Genomic DNA, 19976 nt, shown 5'->3' with positions numbered 1-19976 from the left:
CAGCTCAGGCAGAGGCACACACACACCCTGACATCCTCTCTGACTCCCGACTGCTTCTTCTCTCCCTGCCCAGGGCTGCTGCTGTCTTTTATATGGTACACTCTTTTATATGTTTACACTTTTCCCCAATGCCTATTACCTATATTAAATGCTGCTTTTCTACTCTAAACCAATCCATGAGTGCCAACATCACCAAGAACATGGAGGTAAGGACGAAGAAGGAGGAAGAACAGGATCAGACCCACTTTCCTCCATCTTAAAACTTCTGACCCCCATGTACAAAGTAAAGACCCCCCTGTACAGGTGTTAAAACCCCCCTGTACAATACTAAAATATTTTCCCCTCTACTTTGTAACTACTCCTACTATACCATCTAACCCTTTGCGACTGCTTGTTCCACCTTCAATGGTGGTAACTCATTCCGTGGCTCAAACCCAAAATGACAGCTGTTTCCAGCTGCCTGCCAGGGTCTCAAATGCTTCTGACCTGGGCCTGGAACCTCCAAAAATGTCTGAGGGACATTTTGAGTTCCATGGGGAAGGTCAATGTAATCAAATATCTGCTCCTCCTCGGAGCTGGTGGCTGAGCTCAGGCTCGCTCAGAGCCTGCAGACGCTCGCCCAGGAGATGCTTCCTGCCCTAAGGAAGTGCAAATCCCAGCAGAACTGCAGGGAAAGGGCTCCCAGTGGTGTTCCCCAGGCCCACCCACGCCACACCAGCAGCCCTGCCTCTTACTTGGAGCGTGTCTTGGTACTGCACAGCTGACTGCATGGCTTCCTCCAGCTTCTCCAGCCTCTCCTTCCATGTTTTGTTTAGGTTCTCCCACGCGTTGTTCATCTGTGGAACACAAAATTCGCCAGGCTCCTCAACCAGAGCTCCCACTTGCTCCCACCTGATTTTATCTGCAGGGGAAGCTCTCCCTACCTCATCAATGCTCTTTTTCACTTCTGGCTTCTCAGTCTCGCCACAGGCAAAGATCAGGTCAGTCCCGAGGAGGCGGATGAACTCCAGCTCTTCGTGCAGCCCGTCTGTCTCCTCCTTGATAGTCTGCAGAGGCACAGCCACAGAAGAAAAACCTTTATGATCAAACCCTCTTCCAAAGGGTTTGGAGGGTCCTTCCTGCTCCAGTGCCCCACTCCTTGGCCAACAGCCCAACTCCAAACCCCACGAGCAGGTGACACAGAGTGCTGCTGTTGAGATGGTTGCACAGAAGAACAATTCTGAAAATAATAAATTCTGAAATTTATGCAATTTCAGAAGGCTTCTCTCTTCTCTCTTTGTTTCAAGATTCCCAAATCTTGATTGTAACAGCATGCTCTTATACCTCCCCACAAAGTTTATACTTTACTCATTGGTTACAACAGATCAACACAGTGCTCATTGGTACAAAGCAGTCTCCTCCACTGTTTTCAGCTAACATCCAACTGCAGGTTTCTCTCCTTTATCTTTTTCTTCTTCTCAGTTTCCATGTCAACAACCTTGGCAGAATTCCTTTCAGGGGTAAACGTGAACCTTATCAGCTTCTTCTCCAGCCAACTCTTCCTGGCTCACCAGCTGTCAGCCCCTTCCACACCAGAGAGCAGGTGGTCATTTTTGTCACCACCACCACCACCCTGGTCTGCTCCCACCTCTGGGACCAAAATAAGAACATCTGTATTTAGCTGGGAGCCTGAACTGTCCTGGCTGAAGATGCTGTTTACAGGAGCGTTTTGTCAATACAGGAGTGATGGTTTTGAGGTTCAAAAGGTACAAACCAGAGTTAGAATGGTTATGAAAAGGGAGCAGCAAGGCTATACTTAGCAGAGCATAAAGAAACATCCCAGCTCCTCATGGCCTGAGTCAACTCAAATCCACCTGAAGTGGATTTTGCCACTTACTTGAAGCAACGAGCAACAGACAAATCCAAGCACTTTATCTCTGGTCTGACCAAAATCTAAATATACTCCTCCCACGCCAGCCAGCCTCTGGCTTGGGCTGGGAGCAGAGCCCTGCAAGCCTCCACATCACTCCAAGCAAGTGGGCACAGAGCTCTGACCACACAGAGCTCCGTGTGCTTCCCAAAAGAGCTGCAGATAATGTGATTTAAGGTGAAGGATATGTGAAATCCACCTCTGGCTTTTTCCTTGCAGCTCCAAACCGCAATGGAAATAACTCTTCATAATCTGCCTGACCGCCAACAAAACTGATTTACAGCCACCTCTGGCCACAGTCATGATCTAAGGTCTTCCCAGTTTAGCAGATAATCTGAGGGAAGAGCAGCTGCAGGCATGGGCCTCACCTCTGCTGCTTCCACCTGCTGCTTGATGATGGAGGGGTCAATGCCTGGGCTCTCCAGGTCGTGGACAATGTCCTGGGTGTCCTTGATGGTTGTCAGGAGCGCTGCCATGTCGTACCAGAACTTCTCTGCAAGCTCCAGGACATCAAGGAACTTCATCTCGCGTTCCTCGGTGCGAGCTTTGATGTCTTCCCAGAAGAAAACCATCTGATCCAACTTGTCCTGGATGACTGTGGAAGGAAATGGAAGTATTCGGTGAAGGAGGGAACCTTTTGACAATGCAAGAACATTTTGAATACACTCAGGAACAGCCCACAGAATATCCAGAGGGGAATAAAGATGGCCAGGGCTATCGGAGCATTAACTCTGGGAGACGCTGAAGGACGTGAGAAACTCCAGCTTGCAGAAAAGCCTTTATTTATGTGCAAGCTCGGGGCAAATTTGCCCACACACTCTCCCTCCAACAAACCTCTGTTCTGGCCACCTCTAGCATGAAGTCCCTGCTCACTCAGTGCATGAGCTGCCTGTTGATCTGCCAAGGAAGGTGCCAATTAGTGCCAATCGTGCTGACGGGCTTTTTGTGCTGGGGGAGGTCCCTCCCCTCCATTAGATGCTGAAGCCATGTCAACAAATCCTGTCCCAGGGGCCACCAACGAGAGGCCAGCTGGGCTGAGAAGCCACAAATAGTTATTTTCTCTTCTGACTGATGCCACCCTGTCTGTTCCAGATGGAAGCCGGTGCATCCATCCATCCATCCATCCATCCATCCATCCATCCATCCATCCAACCATCCATCCATCCATCCAACAGACTCATCCTTCCTCCTAAAGCCAGGAGAACCTCCCAAATCCATCCAGAACACTCACCCTTCCTCTTAAAGCCAGGAGAACCTCCAAAACACACCCCTGGCACATCAAAGCCTCCCCAGCAGTGACGGAGCCACGGTTTGGGGAGAAGTTGGGATGCTTAAATCCACCCAGAGCTACCTTTGGCTGCCAGGTCCTTGTCTGCTCCCTGGGAGCGGGCGATGAGCTCTTCCCCACGGCGTTTGAGGGCCTCGAAGGAGGGCTGCAGCTTCTCCAGCTCCACCGTGGAGTTTTTGTTCTCGCTGATGCACTCCCGGATCTTGTCGACCTCGGCGGGGATCAGGGGCGGCAGCCGCAGGCGGGAGGAGAGGCCCTCCAGGGTCTCCAGCATGGGCTCGATCTTGTCGTGGAACTGGAGAGGAGCGAAGCCGTCAGGGCAGGAGGGAGGGGACAAGGGGACACCGCGGGGCCGCCAGCGCGAGACGCGGCCCTGGAGAGGGGACGGGCAGAGCCTGCAGCAGCAGCAACGCCACCTCTGCAGCAGCAATGACACCTCTGCAACAGCAATGACACCCCTGCAGCAGCAATACCACCTCTGCAGCAGCAATGGCACCTCTGCAGCAGCAATGCCACCTCTGCAGCAGCAATGACACCCCTGCAGCAGCAATGACACCCCTGCAGCAGCAACGAGATCCCTGCAGCAGCAATGGCATCTCTGCAGCATCAATGGCACCTCTGCAGCAGCAATGCCACCTCTGCAGCAGCAATGCCACCCCTGCAGCAGCAATGACACCCCTGCAGCATCAATGGCACCTCTGCAGCAGCAATGCCACCTCTGCAGCAGCAATGACATCCCTGCAGCATCAATGGCACCTCTGCAGCAGCAATGACACCCCTGCAGCACCAACGCCACCTCTGCAGCAGCACTGAGATCTCTGCAGCAGCAATGACACCTCTGCAGCATCAATGACACCTCTGCAGCAGCAACGCCACCCTTGCAGCAGCAATGACACCTCTGCAGCCTCCTGCTCACACCTGCCCTGCTCCAGCAGAGCACCCACAGACACTCACAGAGCCACCGCCAGCACTTGGCACCCAAACACGGCAGCACCCTAAAAATCCACTTTTTTAGCTGCTGTCTCGGTTTTGGGGGCATGGCAGAAAACCTCAGTGCTGGCTGGGGGAATACCCAGGCAAAAAATGCTGCTGGAAAAGCGCCTGTGCTTGGTGCTGATGGGAACCTCCACGTGGTGGAAACCCATCCCAGTTTTTAGGATCAGCAGGAGCTGCATGCAGGTGGGGAGGAGCTGCGGCCTCAAAAGCAGAACCAGGAGTGAGGGAGGGAGGGGGTCCAGCAGGGTTTATTGTTGGGTTTTTGTAGAGAGAAGTCAACTTTGGCCTTAAAGATCCCAAACTGTCTCTGCTGGTGGGAAGGACAGCTCAGCACTGGGGCTGCTCTTGTCCCTCTCCCATTCCTACTGGGAACACACCGGTGCAGGCCCCCCAAATCTCTCCCAGCAGAGAGGGGCTGGGGCTCTCGGTGCAAAGTTGATCAGGACAGGCTGGCCCAGCCAACAAGCAGGAGCAAGCCAGCACATCCAGCTGGAGCAGTGTGAACCCTTCCAAAAGCAAAACCTCTGCCCTGCAGGAAGCATTCCCAGCAGAAGCTGAGACCAGGCGGCAACGCAACGAAAGCCATCCCAAAAAATGTGATTCCAGCCCCCGCCCCCGGCCTTAGATTTGAAGCACGTTCTGCTGAGCTGTGCACGGACCAGAAATGAAAGTCTGGGTGTCAAACAGAGCCAGGCCAGGGAGGGTTAATGAACATCTGTGGTGGGGGGACTCGCTTACCTCCGAAATCTGCAATGGTGGGGCGCAGTCAACACAAGAATGAAATGGGACCATGTGGGGAGGACGGGCACAGGCAGCAACACACACAGACAACACATTCCACAATGGGAGTGAGAGATGAGAGGGGAGGGGAATGTGGGGGGGAAAAACTCGGAGTTAATACAAGTGCAAACCAAGAGAAGTGACTACACAATACAGGAATTAAGAAAATAAACACCCAGGACGTGACAAAAACCAACTGCGCTACGGTAACATGGGGTGAAATGAAACATAACTGGGGGTCATCAACCCTCAGCAGCAGGAGCCTTCACCCCCTTTCTGGACTTTAGCACCTCCAGTCTCTGCAATTCCTTTCCTATTTCTCCTCCTGCACTCACCCACCTCCTCAGGAGATGCCCAGACCCCGGAGACATCCCTTACCTCTCCCATACAAAGCATCCCATGGCTCTCACAGCTTATCAGAACTGAAAATTATCTCTTCAAGCTCTTTCAGGGGGCCCTTCCAACCTTGGGTGGATGCCAGAGCAGCCCTTTGAACCAGCATCATTACTGAGGTAGTAAAAATTTACGGCCCTATTTCCTGTGTGGAGCCTCAAATGCCTTCTCCTCTGCTCCCACAGCCAGCAGGAAACTCCCCTGGAGGTGCCTGACCACTTTATGCCTTATAAAGGGGTTTTACAGGGGGAATAAAACCACATTCCAAAGCACGTGGCTATCCCAGGGGGCCGTGAGAGGAAGATTCACCTCCCTGGCACCCCGGCGTACCTGGGTGGATTGTGAGAATGCCTCATCCAGGGCCAGGGCTCGCTGGCAAACCTCCTCCTTGATTTTGGCATACAAGGCCTCAGCCCTGGAATATTTTTCCTGCACCATCTCCCCTTCCTCGGGATTGAGGTCCTTGAGCTGGGGCCCGATTTTCAGCAGCTTGTCGATGTGAGGTTTGTGTTCCGCGATGGACTCTCTCAGTTGCTAGGGAATAGAGGGAGGGGGGGTGAAAAAAAAGCCACATTTGTTTAGAAATCTGCTGCGAGCTGCTGCCTGTTTATTCCAAACAGCACTCCAAGAGCAGTGATGGTATCTGGGAGGAACTCACACCCTGGATTTCATGCCCCAGCATCTGCCAAGCACATGGCACTCAGCTCTTCCCAACATGGCTATGGCACAGCGCCTGGCACGGGTCCTTCCCCAGCCTCTGACCCTCCCCACAGCTCCACGGGGGACCCCACTGGGAATTTTTTGCTCTGCAGTCTCTGCCCTAAAAGCACAAGGTGTTTTTTTCCTGCCATGAACAGAAGGAGATCCAAAACCAGCCAAGGTTTCCTTGGGAGCAAGCTGAATTTTGGTAAGGAGTGCTCCAACGTAACAAGGGATTTTCTTGTATTACACAAGCAAACTCCGCAAGAAGAACAGAAAATGGAGGAAAATTCAGAAGAAAAATGTGCTTTTGCCCTCTGTTGATGGACAGGAGGTGCAAACTCTCCATCCTCTTACCCTCATGTCATCCTGCTGCTGCTTGAGCTGCTCGTGGTCGATGGCTGGGGGTGGCAGTTGGGAGATGAGGGCTTGGGTCTCCTCAATCCATGGGTTCAGCTCCTCATAGGTCTCCCAAAACTGGTTGACCAGGACCTGGGCACGCTCCAAGCGGGCGTAGCGCTCCGAGTTGAGCTGGCTCACAGCCTCATACTGCTGCACCAGGGACTCGGTTTTCTCCTAAAAAAAAACAAAACAGGGAGGAGAGTTATGGGGAGGGATGCAAAAGGGCCCAGGAAAAGGGCCAGCTCCATGCTGAGAGCTGGAAGAGAAGGAGGTGCCTTTGGTGGCCTTCCACGCTGTAATTCCAATTAAAGCAGCCTCGTGAATCTCCCCCTTCCCCATCCCCAAACCTTGCAATAAAAACAGGCAATAAAGGAGAGTCATAAATGTAAAGAGATTTCTGCTAACGCTGGTGGGAATTACTGCAGATGGAGTAATTTTAAACTCCTTCAGCCTGTGCAAGGGCTGAGGATTCACCTCTCTGCCCTCTCTGTGCCCCCCTGTTGCAGTAAATAGCAGAGGGGGCTCACCTGGAGAAGAGCTTTTTGCTCCTCACCACATGTGCCGAAGATCTCGTTGCGCTGGCTGAACAGCTCATCCATGGAGTCTTTGTGCCGGATGATGTCGATGGAAAACGCCTGCAGGAAGAGAAAGGGGAGAACTCAGAGCTGAGCCCAACCTCCCCCCAGCCCATCGGCAGCATCCTCCTGCCAAAGAGACCCCGCAAAACTCAGCGCAAGCGTCCTGTGGCAAACTCAAAGTCTGGCTGGGAATGCAGACTCCTGCCTGTTTTCCTCATCTACAGCAACCTCTCTCTTTCAAAGACCCGAAAACAGCTCTTAAAAATACCTATAACCCACACCCAAGGTCCTCACTGGAGGAAAAGCTCCATCATTCATTTGTTAGTGAATGTTATCCCACAAATTATGCTCTCCAGAGCTGCATCCACCAATGACTTTGCCATTCCCAAGGTCCACGAGATTAACAGTGGGAAGCTGAGCTCAATTTAACTTAATGCTTGATGGTTCAGTCCCCCCTCTCTTATAACACTGTCTTATTTTCCTTTTCTTTCTTTAATTTTAAATCCAATAAGCCTGTGTGCTGCTCTGATTGCCCAGGCAGAGGGAAGAAAAAGGCCGTTTATTTAAAGTGCACGTTCTTTCAGGCATGAGCTCATCTCAAAGATACATAGGAAAAAAAAAACAACAACCCCTCCAGCACCTCTTTGTTCCACGTCTGGCTGCTGGGAGGGAACTGTGGAGTCCCTCACTGCAGGGAACAATGAGCAAAAAGCAAATGGAAACCACCCTCATTAATCAATATATACATTTCTCTAAACCCTTCCTGCTGCCAGCTCTGGTGAGACCCTGGCAGGGCTTGATCTGGTGGTCACAAAAAAATTCTTCCATGGGAGCAGTTCTCCCAAGGGAGACCAAAACAAAGCACCCATCAAGCCCTAAATGGCTCCTGTAAACAGACAGGAAGATTTTTCCCTGGGAAGCCCAACATTTGGATGATTTAGAGCAATTTTTTCCTTTGGGTTTTTTTTTCCCTTTCACACCTCAAGGACAAGTGTTGCATCTCTCCTGCTGCTCTGAGCTCAGCACTGCACACCCCAGGGTAAAGCTGCTCCCCCAAAATGCATCCCATGACCCAAACTGGACCACCCCTCCTTGCTGCCCACCCCACAGAGCCCACCAGGGAGTGCACACAGACCTTCTGCACCTGCAGCTGAGCCGTTGTCTGGTCCTGCTCCAGGCGGATGGGACCCAGAGCCATCAGCTTCCTCTTGGTCTCAGCCACCCAGGCCAGCTCTGCATCAGCTGCCTGCTCGTACTGGCACAGGGGAGAGGAGGGGCAGTGGTCAGGGATGGAGCACACAGAGCTGGGGACAATCACAGAGGGACAAACGCCTCACCCCGGCGTGTGGAGGAGAAGGGGACACTGGGGTGGGGCTCAGGTTTCTGATTCCACGCTGCCCTCATGGCTCCTGCTGCTGGTTTTGGGGCAAGCTGGAGCAGCCACCTCTCCCCACACCCTCCCTGCCTGCAGGGAAAGGGACACCCCTATAATCAGGAGCATTTCCTTTGCTCCTCCATGGAGAACTGACTCTGTGGAGCGAGGTTGGGTATTCCCAGCACTCCACAGCCTCCAGTTCGTGCAGGATAAGCCTTTTTGGGGAGGACTGCTGGCCTGGAACAAATCCCTGTGCTCTCCCAGTGGGGGATGATGCTTTCCCAGCTTTGACAGACCCATCACCAGTTTCACACCATCTACATCACCCCTGCAGGCAGAAGTTCACAGGCAGGATAACACAGTGCTGCTCCAGAGTTATCCCAACCCAAAAACACACACCAGCACAGGTCAGCCACCATCCCTGCTGCCACATGCTGCTGCTGGGGTCCATTCCTTGGCATCCCTGATGGGATTTGCCCTTTGTCTGGCCGTGCTTGCCATCCCTCCCACTGCCAGGGCCCCGTGTGATGAGCAGAGCCCGGCTGCTCGCTGCTGCTCTCCCAAGCAAACCCTGCAGGAGTTATTCACTCACCTGCTGAGACCTCTGAATAGCAGCATCGATTTCCTCCACCCTCTGCTTGATGGTGTCGCTGACCAGCTTGTAGCGCTCGTTGGTGTCCGACACCAGCTTGTCCAGCCCCTCCCGGGCTCTCCAGGGAACCAGCTCCAGCAGAGCCCGGCTCACCTCGTTCACCGTGTCCAGGACGAGCCTGTGCTCCATCACCTCCTTCTTCAGCTCCTGTGGAAGGCACCCATGGGTGTGTGTCCTTCCCAGCTCCTCCCCAGCCTCCCAAAGCTGAGAAGAAACCATCCCAACCCGGGCTGCCGCTCCCGCACCTTTTGCCGCTGCTGGAACTGGGGGATCTGCTCGCCCGCAGGGGATTGTGCCCCGCTGGATGCCAGCTCGTCCTCCACCTTGCTCATCCACCCAGTCAGCTCCTCGTGGGTGGACTGGAATTTGGTGGCCAGCTGCCGGGCCTGCTCCAGCGTGCGCAGGGCCTTGGAGCTGGCGGCGGTGATGTCGGAGTAGCGGGTCTTGATTCCATCCAGCTTCTCCTGGATCAGCAGCACCTCCTCCCCTGCGGGACAGCAGCAAGGGGAAAATGATGCTGGGCTCCGGGGGCTGAAGGAGCCACCCCAGGAGGCTTCAGAGGCCAGTTTTTTCTGTCTTTCCCCCTTTTAAAGAGTGAATTCCAGCATCACTTTTCTTTGTATTAATTCAACCGTTTTTACTAAGAGTTGACATCTTCCACCAGCATGGTGTCCACCTCATCCTGGGATGGGATGGGATGGGATGGGATGGGATGGGATGGGATGGGATAATGGGATGGGATGGGATGGGATAATGGGATGGGATGGGATAATGGGATGGGATGGGATGGGATAATGGGATGGGATGGGATGGGATAATGGGATGGGATGGGATAATGGGATGGGATGGGATGGGATAATGGGATGGGATGGGATGGGATAATGGGATGGGATGGGATAATGGGATGGGATGGGATGGGATAATGGGATGGGATGGGATAATGGGATGGGATGGGATGGGATAATGGGATGGGATGGGATGGGATGGGATGGGATGGGATGGGATGGGATGGGATGGGATGGGATGGGATGGGATGGGATGGGATGGGATGGGATGGGATGGGATGGGATGGGATGGGATGGGATGGGATGGGATGGGATGGGATGGGATGGGATGGGATGGGATGGGATGGGATGGGATGGAAGTGTGCTGCCAAGCCCAGCTTTGCCACAAGCCCCAAAAGCCACCCCAACTCAGTTCTCATCAACGTGTCAAAGCGCCAAGAAAAAAGGGTCAGTTCACCCCTCGCTGCTGTTTCCAAGAGGACACAGAGCTGCCTGCCAAACCCTTTGTAATCACTCTTCCTGCTCCACAGCTCCCACAAGGACACAGGGCTGTACATCTGCTCTGAGCAGACCACATCTGAAGGAAACGCAGCGCCCCGACCTCTCTTCCCACTCATAAACATAAACTCACACCCACGTGGCAACAGCCACAACTGCTCAGTCTGGGAAAGCAGCATTAGGAGAGGGCTGGGGGTATTTTTAACCTCTTTTCCATGTGATTTAGCAGCTGGCTGCAGTGAGAAAAGCCTCCCTCAGCACTGAGCATCCCCACAGCAGCAGTGGGAATCACCCGCTCCCCAAGCTGTGAGGTTGGGATTTTGGGACCAAGCAAATCCTGAGCTGGAGTGTTTGTGGCTTAGCATCCAAGGCTGGATTCAAACCAGCTACTTTGGGAGTTTCCAAAAGGAAATGAAGACCTGAGGGAGAAAAGCCTCCACCCAACAGAGCATGGACTTCCCAAGGAAAAGCATGTGGAGGATGGATTCCCAGACCCCCCACATTTCCCACAGCATGCCAAGATCTCCTCTGTGTTACCTGTGGTTTGCTTCAGGAGAGCCTGTCCATTTCTAATGGCTTGGTCCACGTTCTTCTTCCTATTCACAATTTCTTCATTCAGAGCCTGAAGATAAAGGCAAATTTGGGTTATCCTGCTGCAGGCAGGTCCCTGTGTCCTGCCAGCCAGAGATGCTGTGGGGAGCATGAACTTCCCTGCTGAGCACAGACAGGCTGGACAACCATGTGTAAACTGTCCAGTGGGAATTATTGGGATTTTTGGGACTCAAAGGCCCAAATCTCAGAGCAAACCCCACCCAACCCATTGGATCTGTGTCACCAAAGGACTCGCCCTTGTATTAGACAGAACCTCACTCTTGAAAAGAGTCTGCACAGCCTCAGGGAGCGGATGCAGAGGCTTCCTCAGTGGCCAGCCCAGCTCCAAAAACCCACCAGACTTTTCCAGCTCTCTGTTTTGGAAACAGCATCCAGCTTTCTGAAGGCACAGGGTGGCCAAGCTGGCTCAGACACTGTTCACAAATCAAACAAACCATTTGAAGTTCCCCCGCCTCAAAAAAGCCATTTTTTGGGAGTGGGGGCCCACAATTGTTGTTTATAACACATAAAATCTCTTTACACTCCTCTCCAAGCCTCACAGAGACCCAGCAGCAGAACGAGCTCCACAAAATTAAAACCAGGCCAGAAACATAAACAAAACCAGATAAAATGCAACAAAACAAACAACACAAACATGGAATTTAAAAAAAAAAAAAAAAAAAAAAAAGGGAAATACCAGCTGGTCGGCATGCTGCTTCTGCAGGACGTCCCGTTTGTAATCCTTTATGGACACTGAGCCCAGCTTGTCCTCCACCTCAGCCAGCCAGTTGAGCACTTCCACCTCCTCCTCCCCAAAAAGCCTGGCGTTGGCCAGAGCCTGGTCCAGCAGTGCTGCCTTGCGGCCGCACCGCTCCCGGACCTCGCCGTAGCGGCTCTGCAGAGCCTCTAATTTCTCTGCCAGCAGCCTCTGCTCAGCAGCACAGCTCAGGGAGGACAGCGACTGCCCGACCCCCAGCGCCCGAGACACGTTGGTAGCGTGGCTCTCTATCTCTTCCTCGAGAGCCTGAATGGTGGGGGGTAGAATGGACAACAGAAAGGGGAAAAAAAAAATGAGTGGAGAATGAGGGAAATGAAAGAAACTCAACGTAAAAGGGGGAACGCGACAGTGAACGTAACTGAAAAATGGAGGAGACATAAAAGCCACCCGTGAATGGGCAAACTGAGTGGAAATTTAAAAGAAACACACGAATGGGAATGTTTTTTTTCTATCCAAACCTGCTGGGAGGTGCAAGGACATTGGTTTAATGTTTACCCACGTGGATGGGTCAAGGCTTGCAGCCTTCTCTGTACATAAAACAGCCTGGATAACTCCTCCAGTCCTTGTTTGTGCCAAAAACCTCTCTGGTTGTGGTGGAAACAACCACTGGAGCGGGGCCTGACTCCAACCACCTCCATCCTGCTCCTGCACAGGTCCTACCTTGTGGCGGCTGATCTGCTGCTGGATTTTGGCAGTCTGGGTACCAATGGGCTCAGAGTTGGCCAGTTTCTTCTCTGTCACCGACAGCCAGTCGGACACGGGCTCCGTGGTTTCATGGAACTGCTTTGCCAGCACCAAGATATCCTCCAGCTGCTTCTGCCTATAAAAAGTAATCATAAAATTAGAAGGAAATAATTGCTCAAGGACAGGTTGGATGCGGCCCTGAGTGTCCTGGTCTGGCAGAAGGTGTCCCTGCTCTCAGCAAGGGGCTGGAACAAGATGGTTTTTCAGGTCCCCTCCAACTAAAAGCAGTCTGTGATTGTTTGAGTCAATGAAAACACTAAGGAGCAGCTCCCAGCTGGAGCCAGGCATGGGAAGCAGCTTCAGGTATTTGGAAGAAGCAGCTCTGTTCAGAGCAAGGTGAGACACCATTGTCAGGCGAGCTACAATGGCAAAGATAAAATCAATGTGCAAGAACTGCAAAATACGCTTTTCCTGCAGCTGTGCCTTTAGTTTATTGCCCTGTGAAGGTAGCAGAAGGGCTTCCCCATTGTGCAGCTTTTCATGAAACAGTTTGAGATGGAAAGGACCTTAAAGATCATGTAGTTCCATTTGTTCCGTCCCTATCACTCTCTTGCAGATCCCCTCAGCTTGTGGCCAGGCTCTTGGTCTTTCAGAGCTTCTGGTTAAAGACAATCCTGGATGGACAACCCTGGATGGACAGTCCAGCTTGCTGGCAATGATTAAAAACACAGAGAAAGGTCCAATCTGGCCTCAGAAGTGACTTCATAACCTTAAACATCAGCTTAGGTGGAAATAAGTAACTCATAAACAAGATTCTGGCAGCACAAAGGTGTCAACAGGATGTTGCTAAACGTTAAAGCTTACAGGAATAAAAATAACATCCCTCCCCTGCAGGGAAATTATTTAATCTCAGCTCTTCCCTGCCATTGTAAACCACTGCTATCAGCACCAGCTCCCAGCCAGCCTTTGATTCCTCATGTTTTCCAGCTGTTTCCAGGATGTATCTGCACTGAGATCTCCGCCAGCTTCCCCAGCGCTGTCACCCCTGGCTCTGGGGCACCACAGCTGCCGGGCTGAGCTGGTCCCAGTGCCTCTCACCTGGCAGCAGCCCTGCCCAGCAGCCCTTCCCAGCGCCGTGCCAGGCTCTCCAGCTGCCCCACGATCTTGTCCCGGTCCGCGGGCTCGGCCGCCTGCGCGATCCTGTCGCCCTCCGCCTGGATCATCTCCACCGTGGCTTTGCGATCGTCCAGGAGGCGCTGGAGCAGCTGGGGGGAGGCAAAGGAAGGGGGGAAGTCACCAGATTGGGGCAGCAGAACCAAATCCAGCCCTTGGAGGGGTCAGATCCAGAAGCAAATCCAGCCCTTGGAGGGGTCAGATCTCTAATTGTGGCTCAGAATTGCTGCCAGCACTGGGCTGAGACCAGGCCCAGCCCAGGGGGGCAGCTCTGCCTTCAAAACCAGTTCAAAAAATTACAGAGTTATATCGTATTGTTATATTATATTACATTATAATAATCACATGCTTTGATTTGGGCAGCCCTGAAGTGGTCAAGCAGCTGGGCAGGGTGATCATTGTAGGTTCCATCCAACTGAACTTTCATTTATTCTATTCTATTCTATTCTATTCTATTCTATTCTATTCTATTCTATTCTATTCTATTCTATTCTATTCTATTCTATTCTATTCTATTCTATTCTATTCTATTCTATCCTATCCTATCCTATCCTATCCTATCCTATCCTATCCTATCCTATCCTATCCTATTCCATTCCATTCTCCTTTCCATTCCATTCTCCTTTCCCTTTTCACTTCCCCTTTTCTTTCTCCTCCCCTCCCCTTCCCTATTTTACACTCCCCAAGATCCAAACCACTTCTGTGCCAGAAGAGTTTTCCCAGTCTTTCCCACCAACCCCCTCCAACTTATCAAGTTCTTAACTTCCACTTGAAGCACATTTCCTCTTCCAACCTCCACACGTCAGACCAAGCCTGGGTAAGAATTCATTTCTAAAATATTTCCCCATGACCACACTTGACCTTCCCTCCTCCCACTCCAAGGGCAGGCGCCGACCTCGGGCTGTTATCTCAGCAAACACCGGCACACCTTGGGCCTGCTCTCACACTTCATAACGTTCCCTTTGTCCAAACACCCAAACCAGGCCCTGCACCACCACCAGCTCGCTCCTGACACAGCAGAATTAGCAGCAGAAAGCAAAACTCAGGGCTGGAAAAACACGGCCCACCAGCAAAACCAACTTCAAGAGGCAGCGGGACAACGATGGCGATGGAGATGGTTGAGTGTGGGCGAACTGTTCATTACACTGGGATGTGAGGAACTGAGAGAAGCATGGACACCCCAGCTGAACCCCTAAAATACTGCCTGCCTGTCCTGAGCTCCTCTGCCATAGAGCCACCCAGTGCTCACTCACCTTCTGCTCTTGGATCTGGGCTTTCACCACCTTGTACTCGGCAGAGGGAGGTTTCTGGTTGGAGATGAGCTCCTCGGTGTCTGCCAGCCAGCTCAGCAGCGGCTCCAGGGCGTCCTGGAACTTCCCGCAGTGCAACAGGGCCTCCTGCAGCTGAGCCACTCGCTGGGCCACCTGAATCCCAAAAACAACCCCACTGCAGAGTCAGGCACCGGCACCGGAGCCTCAGCTCCCTGCCCCGATCCCCTCTGTCCCCCAGACCCCAGAAAAAGCAGGGACAGCCCCTCCCCATGCTCCCACCTTCTTGTTGAGGGTGTTCCAGCGGGTGTTGATTTCTTCCATGTCATGCTCCAGCCCTTGGACATCACAGTTTTTCCCGGCGCTTTGGATGAGTCCCTGACCAACTCCATTGACTTGCTGCAGCTTTAGCTGGAGGGGATCCACTTGCTCCTTCTGGAATTGCTGTGGGGTGGAAAAGGTGGGAGAGAAAAGGTGATTTATAAGTTATGAGCTGCTCTTCCAGCTGCTCAGTCTTTCCATGGATACTACAGCTTTCCTCTCTAGGGAAGATGCAGTAGCCACTTGCACTGATTTTATTGGAATTGTGCAAGTTTGTCTAAACTCCTCCCTTGCCTTGACCTAGTGACACAGATGTCACAGGAATCTGCTGGTTTGGAGCACAACTCGGGGTCTATCCACACCCACCTCTGGTTTTAAATGGGTAAATCCCATCTTTCCAAGCACTGGAGTGAGGTAAAAAGAGAAAACTGAGGAAGAAATGAGAGCATCGGCTCTGACTCGCCATCAGATTGGGAAATAATGCTCCTGAGGAAAAACCCCAAGCAATTCTCACAGTGAAGCTATTGAGAACGGAGACCTGACATCATATGAGTTTTGTTAACCACGAAATTACAGGCAGCGAGGAGCTCGCTGTATTTCGAAAGACAAAGGCAATAGGCAATTAATGTGCGAGTCGTTTACCACGGATTTGGCACGGTCCTGCCTGGGAATCCTGTGGGGAAAAGCTTTCTAAACCAAAAAAGATTTGATAGGGAAGGGGGAGGAGAGCGAATGAAGCTCCCCATTGTCAGCAGAGGCAGCAGGGAGAATCCTGTTTCTCCGGAGGAGATAAATGCTCTTTATCAGAGCTGGGGATCTGCTGGAACCACACGCTGCCCGTGCACCACCGTCCCTCTGCAATCCTTCCCCACCGCTCCCAAGGGACAAGCCTGCCCTGTCCCCCACAGCAAACACCCCAAAACCAGGGAGCAGATTCCTGGCTGACTCTGCTCCCCTGGCCCAGGAGCCCATGCAGAGCACGGGTCACCCCGCAGCCGGCGCTGGGCAGGAGCAGAGCCCTTGGCCCTGTCCCGATGTTTTCCCGTTGGGAAGCAGAGGGGATGGCAGCCAGCCACCTGCTCCCTGTGCCCAAGAATGCACGGGCACTGCCTGCACTGAAAAATTCCCACTTGGATGCAAGATCTCCCCCAGCAGAGCAGCAGCTCTGGAGGACACGGCTCTCTGCGCCCAGCAATCGCTTTCCTCCGGAGGAGCACGAAACAAAACCTCCTAAAAACACCAAAATCCCCCAAAACACACGGGCACAGCTCCCAGCCTGAGCAAGAGGCACTGCTTTGACTTTCCCTGCCTCATTTCCAAAGGAAAAAAAAGCTACTTTTTCCCAGCAGAGCTCAGCAACCGGAGGGCAGGGAGGTCCCTCCAGGACATGAGCAAAGGGTGAGCTGGCAGACACTGTCCAGAGCTGTTTGCTCATGGAGAATTCTGCCACGGTTATAAGAAATAAATGGGGACTTGGAATCACCAATTCCCGGGCTGTTCTCCTGTTACTGTTTATATATGGAGCTGCTGGGTAGAAGAGCCAAACCCACAAAAGGATCAGGCTGATAAGCCTGGCATGCCAGGCTGGTCCGAGCTCTCCATGTACAGCAAAACAAACTCCAAAGGAGCCAGGCAGGGAGGGAGCCCTGTGGAAAAGCCTGGGTGATCCAACCAGGGGTACCTGCAACACAGGTATCAGCCAGCCTGAGAGCCTGATGCTCCCTGAGGAGCCTGACAAAAATAATCCCAGCAACAGCCTGAGGGTGAGAGTGTCCAACACACTTGTTTTCCTTTGCTCATAAAAGATTCCAGTGATTTAGCTCATTAACCTCACTGTGACTCAGCTTGGAAACAAATATTTAACGACTCCCCTTTGCTGTGGAGCAAGGTGTCCTGCCCTGGGGAAGCGCTGGACAGACATTTTGGGAGAGCAGAAGGACATCTGCTCCACCACACCTCCTCCTCCTCACTCCCAGGAAGGCTTCCCAAAGCATCCCCTTGCTTTCTGCTTCCCTCATCTCCCTTAACCCCTCTGCTGCTGGATGTGGAATTCCAGGAAGCATCTCCAGCAGTGCTTGGAGCGAGGGGAAGGTTTGTGGGGTTAACAATCAGAGGTGCTGAACCTAAAATAAGGACTCCCGCTGCTGAATTTCAAGCAACAGACAAGAACCCAATGGTTTCTCCCTCACCCAGGTCCCCTCTGGGTGTCCCAGCCCGTGCTCACGTGGACCCCCATGTGAAACCACCTCTCCAAGCCCCTCCACGTGGTTATCTCAAAGGGGTGGTACAGCCCAAAGGATGAGTAATTGCCACCAAATCGGGATTTTTGGTGCTGACTAACTTCTGATGTCTCCTTAGTGATATTTCTCCTATTCCAGATGGCAGGAAATCAGCGCTCGGCTGTGGGAACTCCAGCACCGAGGTCTCTCCAGGCAAGAGCCACGAGCAACACAAATCCCCAAAGAGCAGAGAGAATCTGAGCCCTTTCCTGAGCGCCTTCCACGCCTCGGCACCTCAACGCTCACAGAAAAAGCTACAGACAGCGATGACTGCACGGGACAGGAATTGCTTGCACTTAATTCATTTTACAGGTTTCTCTTTCCTGATTATTTTTTACTTCAAAGATGGGAACTCCCTGCCAGGAGCCAGCGAGAAGGATTTTCTAAAGTCTGTGATCTCCGTCTGAGTGACCATAGTGTACTTTAATAAGCCAAAAAAGTGTAAGTCAACATTTCAGGTCATCGAGCAGCGAGAATCTTTTGCCTCCCTTACTTACACAATCACACAATTTCCCCCCACCCCCCCACCCAAAAAACTTTTTCCCTGCCAAATTCAAGCCGATCTCAGGAGGGAGAAGGCTGTTTGGAAGCCCAGATCGTGCGTTACTGAGTGGGCTCCCACCTCCCACCCATCCTTGGAGTGCAAAATAAAGCGAATTCTGTGCCTGAAGCCCCGGCTGTGGGAGCCTGAGCAACAAATACCTCGTTATCTGGAACGAATCCATCTGGGAGAGCGGGGGGCCCTTCTGCCATGAGAGCAGCGCCGAGGGGTCCCTCCGTGCCCGACGTCCCCTCTCCCTCGCTGGGACAGGGGGACAGGGCACCCCCACAGCTGCGGGGACGGAGGGGGCCCCTCAACACCGCCCTGGGGAGGGTTTGTGCCCTGGCTGCTGTGGCAAAGCGTGTCCCCAGCAGCTCTGGGCTGGTGGGACCTTCTGGGAGGGGTGAGAAGGCACCAGGGGGACCCTCCCAAGCTGCCGCCCCTGCTGCAGGTAAGCTCGCAACGGGGTCATCCTCCAAAGCCAACACTTCAGCAGGCAGGTGCTCCAGGATGGGCGGCGCAACCATGATGGCAAAGTCATCTGTATCCCCCAAGGCCACCGCCAATGGCACGGGGTCACCACCGAGGTCCCCGGCACCTGAGGCGAGTGGCTCGGCCGCTGGTGGTGGCACAGTGGCAACAGGCACGTCAGCAAATGGTGGTGGGGCTTCCAGAAGCTCCTCCACCATCAAGGGCATGGCAGTGGTGGTGGCTCCTGCAGGTTCCTCAGCATCCACGGTAGGATCACCGGTGGCTGGTGGCATCCCCCGAGCCTGGGGCTCCAGGACAGCCACATCTCCTGCTGAAAGTGGGTGGGTTGGAGAAGAAAGCTCCCCAAAATCCCATGGGATGGCAGGCCCTGCAATGGATAATGTGCCAGGAAGCTCTTCGGGGGCGGCTGGGCTGGCAGCACATGGGACCTCCCAGCTGGGGGCAAACAACAAGTCCACATCTCCTGGCTGCAGGATGGCTGCTGGTGTCCCCCCATGTGTGACAGCCACCTCCACGGGGCACCCCTCTATGTGGGCAGCCCCTTCCAGAGACAGAGCACGGCCCAGGGAAACCATTTCCCACGGGGGGTCCTCATCAGGCACCGGGAATGTTGTCAGAGCCTTGGAGCCTGGCTCTGATGCAGAGCCAGCGTGGAAAGGCAGCAGAGAACCACAGCAAACATCCCCACTCCCTGCTGGATGAGTCCAGCCCTCAGCTCCACTCCCTGATCCCAAATCTGTGGCTTCATCCTCAGAAACCAGTTCTGGGACATCCCAGTTGGTGACCTCAGTCCTTCCAGGCAGCAGGTGACGGGTCCTGAACGGATCCATGGCCTCAACGCCAGCCTGGCTGTGCCGTGGGGGGGACCCCAGCTCCTCCACCGCTGTGTCCGGAGCTGGGGGCTGGCAGGGGGACACTCGGCCAGGACAGGTCCCCTCGGGAAGCAAGTCTTGGTTATCTTCACCCCACCCCACCGGAGCACTGGGGTATCCATCTCCCCCCAGCCCAGCAGCTGGATGTGCCCCCGTGCCAGGACACGGCATCCCACCAGCCACGAGCTCCGGGTCCACCAGTGGGTCAGGATCAACCTCCCCCACCGGCGCTGGGGAGCACTCCAGGAGGGACCCCAGCCCTGCCATGGCCACGGGGCTGGGGGAGGCCCCTCCGTCCGAGTCCGTCGGGGTGACAGCCAAGGTGTCCCTTTCTGAGAAGGGCTCTGTCAAGGGCTCCAGCGTGCTCAGCACCTGTGAGCTGCAGGTGACATCAAAGTCCTCCAGATCCGACACAACGGCAGAGTCCGAGGCGCTGATATCCAAGGGGGCTCTGTGCTGACCCCCTTCAACCACCAACCCGGCCAGTTTGGCCGAATCGGTGTCCAGCCCCTCTGAGTCCATTGGGGACATCTGAATCTCCAGGCAGCTGGGGACAGCTCCATCACTCCCATCCTCATTCAGGCACTGCTCTTCCAGCTCCAGGAACATCTGCACCGAGTCC

The 19976-nt window shown here is 53.6% G+C and overlaps 1 protein-coding gene across 23 annotated transcripts in view; it reads right to left on the bottom strand.

Annotated features, from left to right (window-relative positions):
- Nucleotides 1-19976, bottom strand: part of MACF1 (microtubule actin crosslinking factor 1) — a 141024-nt gene that overhangs the window by 18635 nt on the left and 102413 nt on the right. For 17 of the 23 annotated variants that reach the window (XM_072917952.1, XM_072917946.1, XM_072917953.1 and 14 more), the window contains 16 exons: nt 15132-15293; nt 14835-15005; nt 13507-13673; nt 12385-12544; nt 11644-11970; nt 10893-10977; nt 9318-9559; nt 9013-9219; nt 8181-8300; nt 6995-7102; nt 6423-6641; nt 5697-5900; nt 3261-3492; nt 2278-2504; nt 924-1046; nt 735-836 (listed from right to left, as the gene is read on the bottom strand). In XM_072917952.1, coding sequence (XP_072774053.1) covers nt 735-836; nt 924-1046; nt 2278-2504; nt 3261-3492; nt 5697-5900; nt 6423-6641; nt 6995-7102; nt 8181-8300; nt 9013-9219; nt 9318-9559; nt 10893-10977; nt 11644-11970; nt 12385-12544; nt 13507-13673; nt 14835-15005; nt 15132-15293 — 2856 coding nt within the window. Of the gene's footprint in view, nt 1-734; nt 837-923; nt 1047-2277; nt 2505-3260; nt 3493-4931; nt 4941-5696; nt 5901-6422; nt 6642-6994; nt 7103-8180; nt 8301-9012; nt 9220-9317; nt 9560-10892; nt 10978-11643; nt 11971-12384; nt 12545-13506; nt 13674-14834; nt 15006-15131; nt 15294-19976 lie in introns of all 23 variants that reach the window. The other 6 variants (XM_072917955.1, XM_030290631.4, XM_072917956.1 and 3 more) reach the window with 2 other exon arrangements.

This window comes from Taeniopygia guttata, chromosome 23, assembly GCF_048771995.1.
Source record: "Taeniopygia guttata chromosome 23, bTaeGut7.mat, whole genome shotgun sequence".
Lineage (NCBI taxonomy): Eukaryota > Metazoa > Chordata > Aves > Passeriformes > Estrildidae > Taeniopygia > Taeniopygia guttata.
The sequence above is the reverse complement of the archived record's forward strand: the minus strand, read 5'-3'. Positions and strand labels throughout refer to the sequence as shown.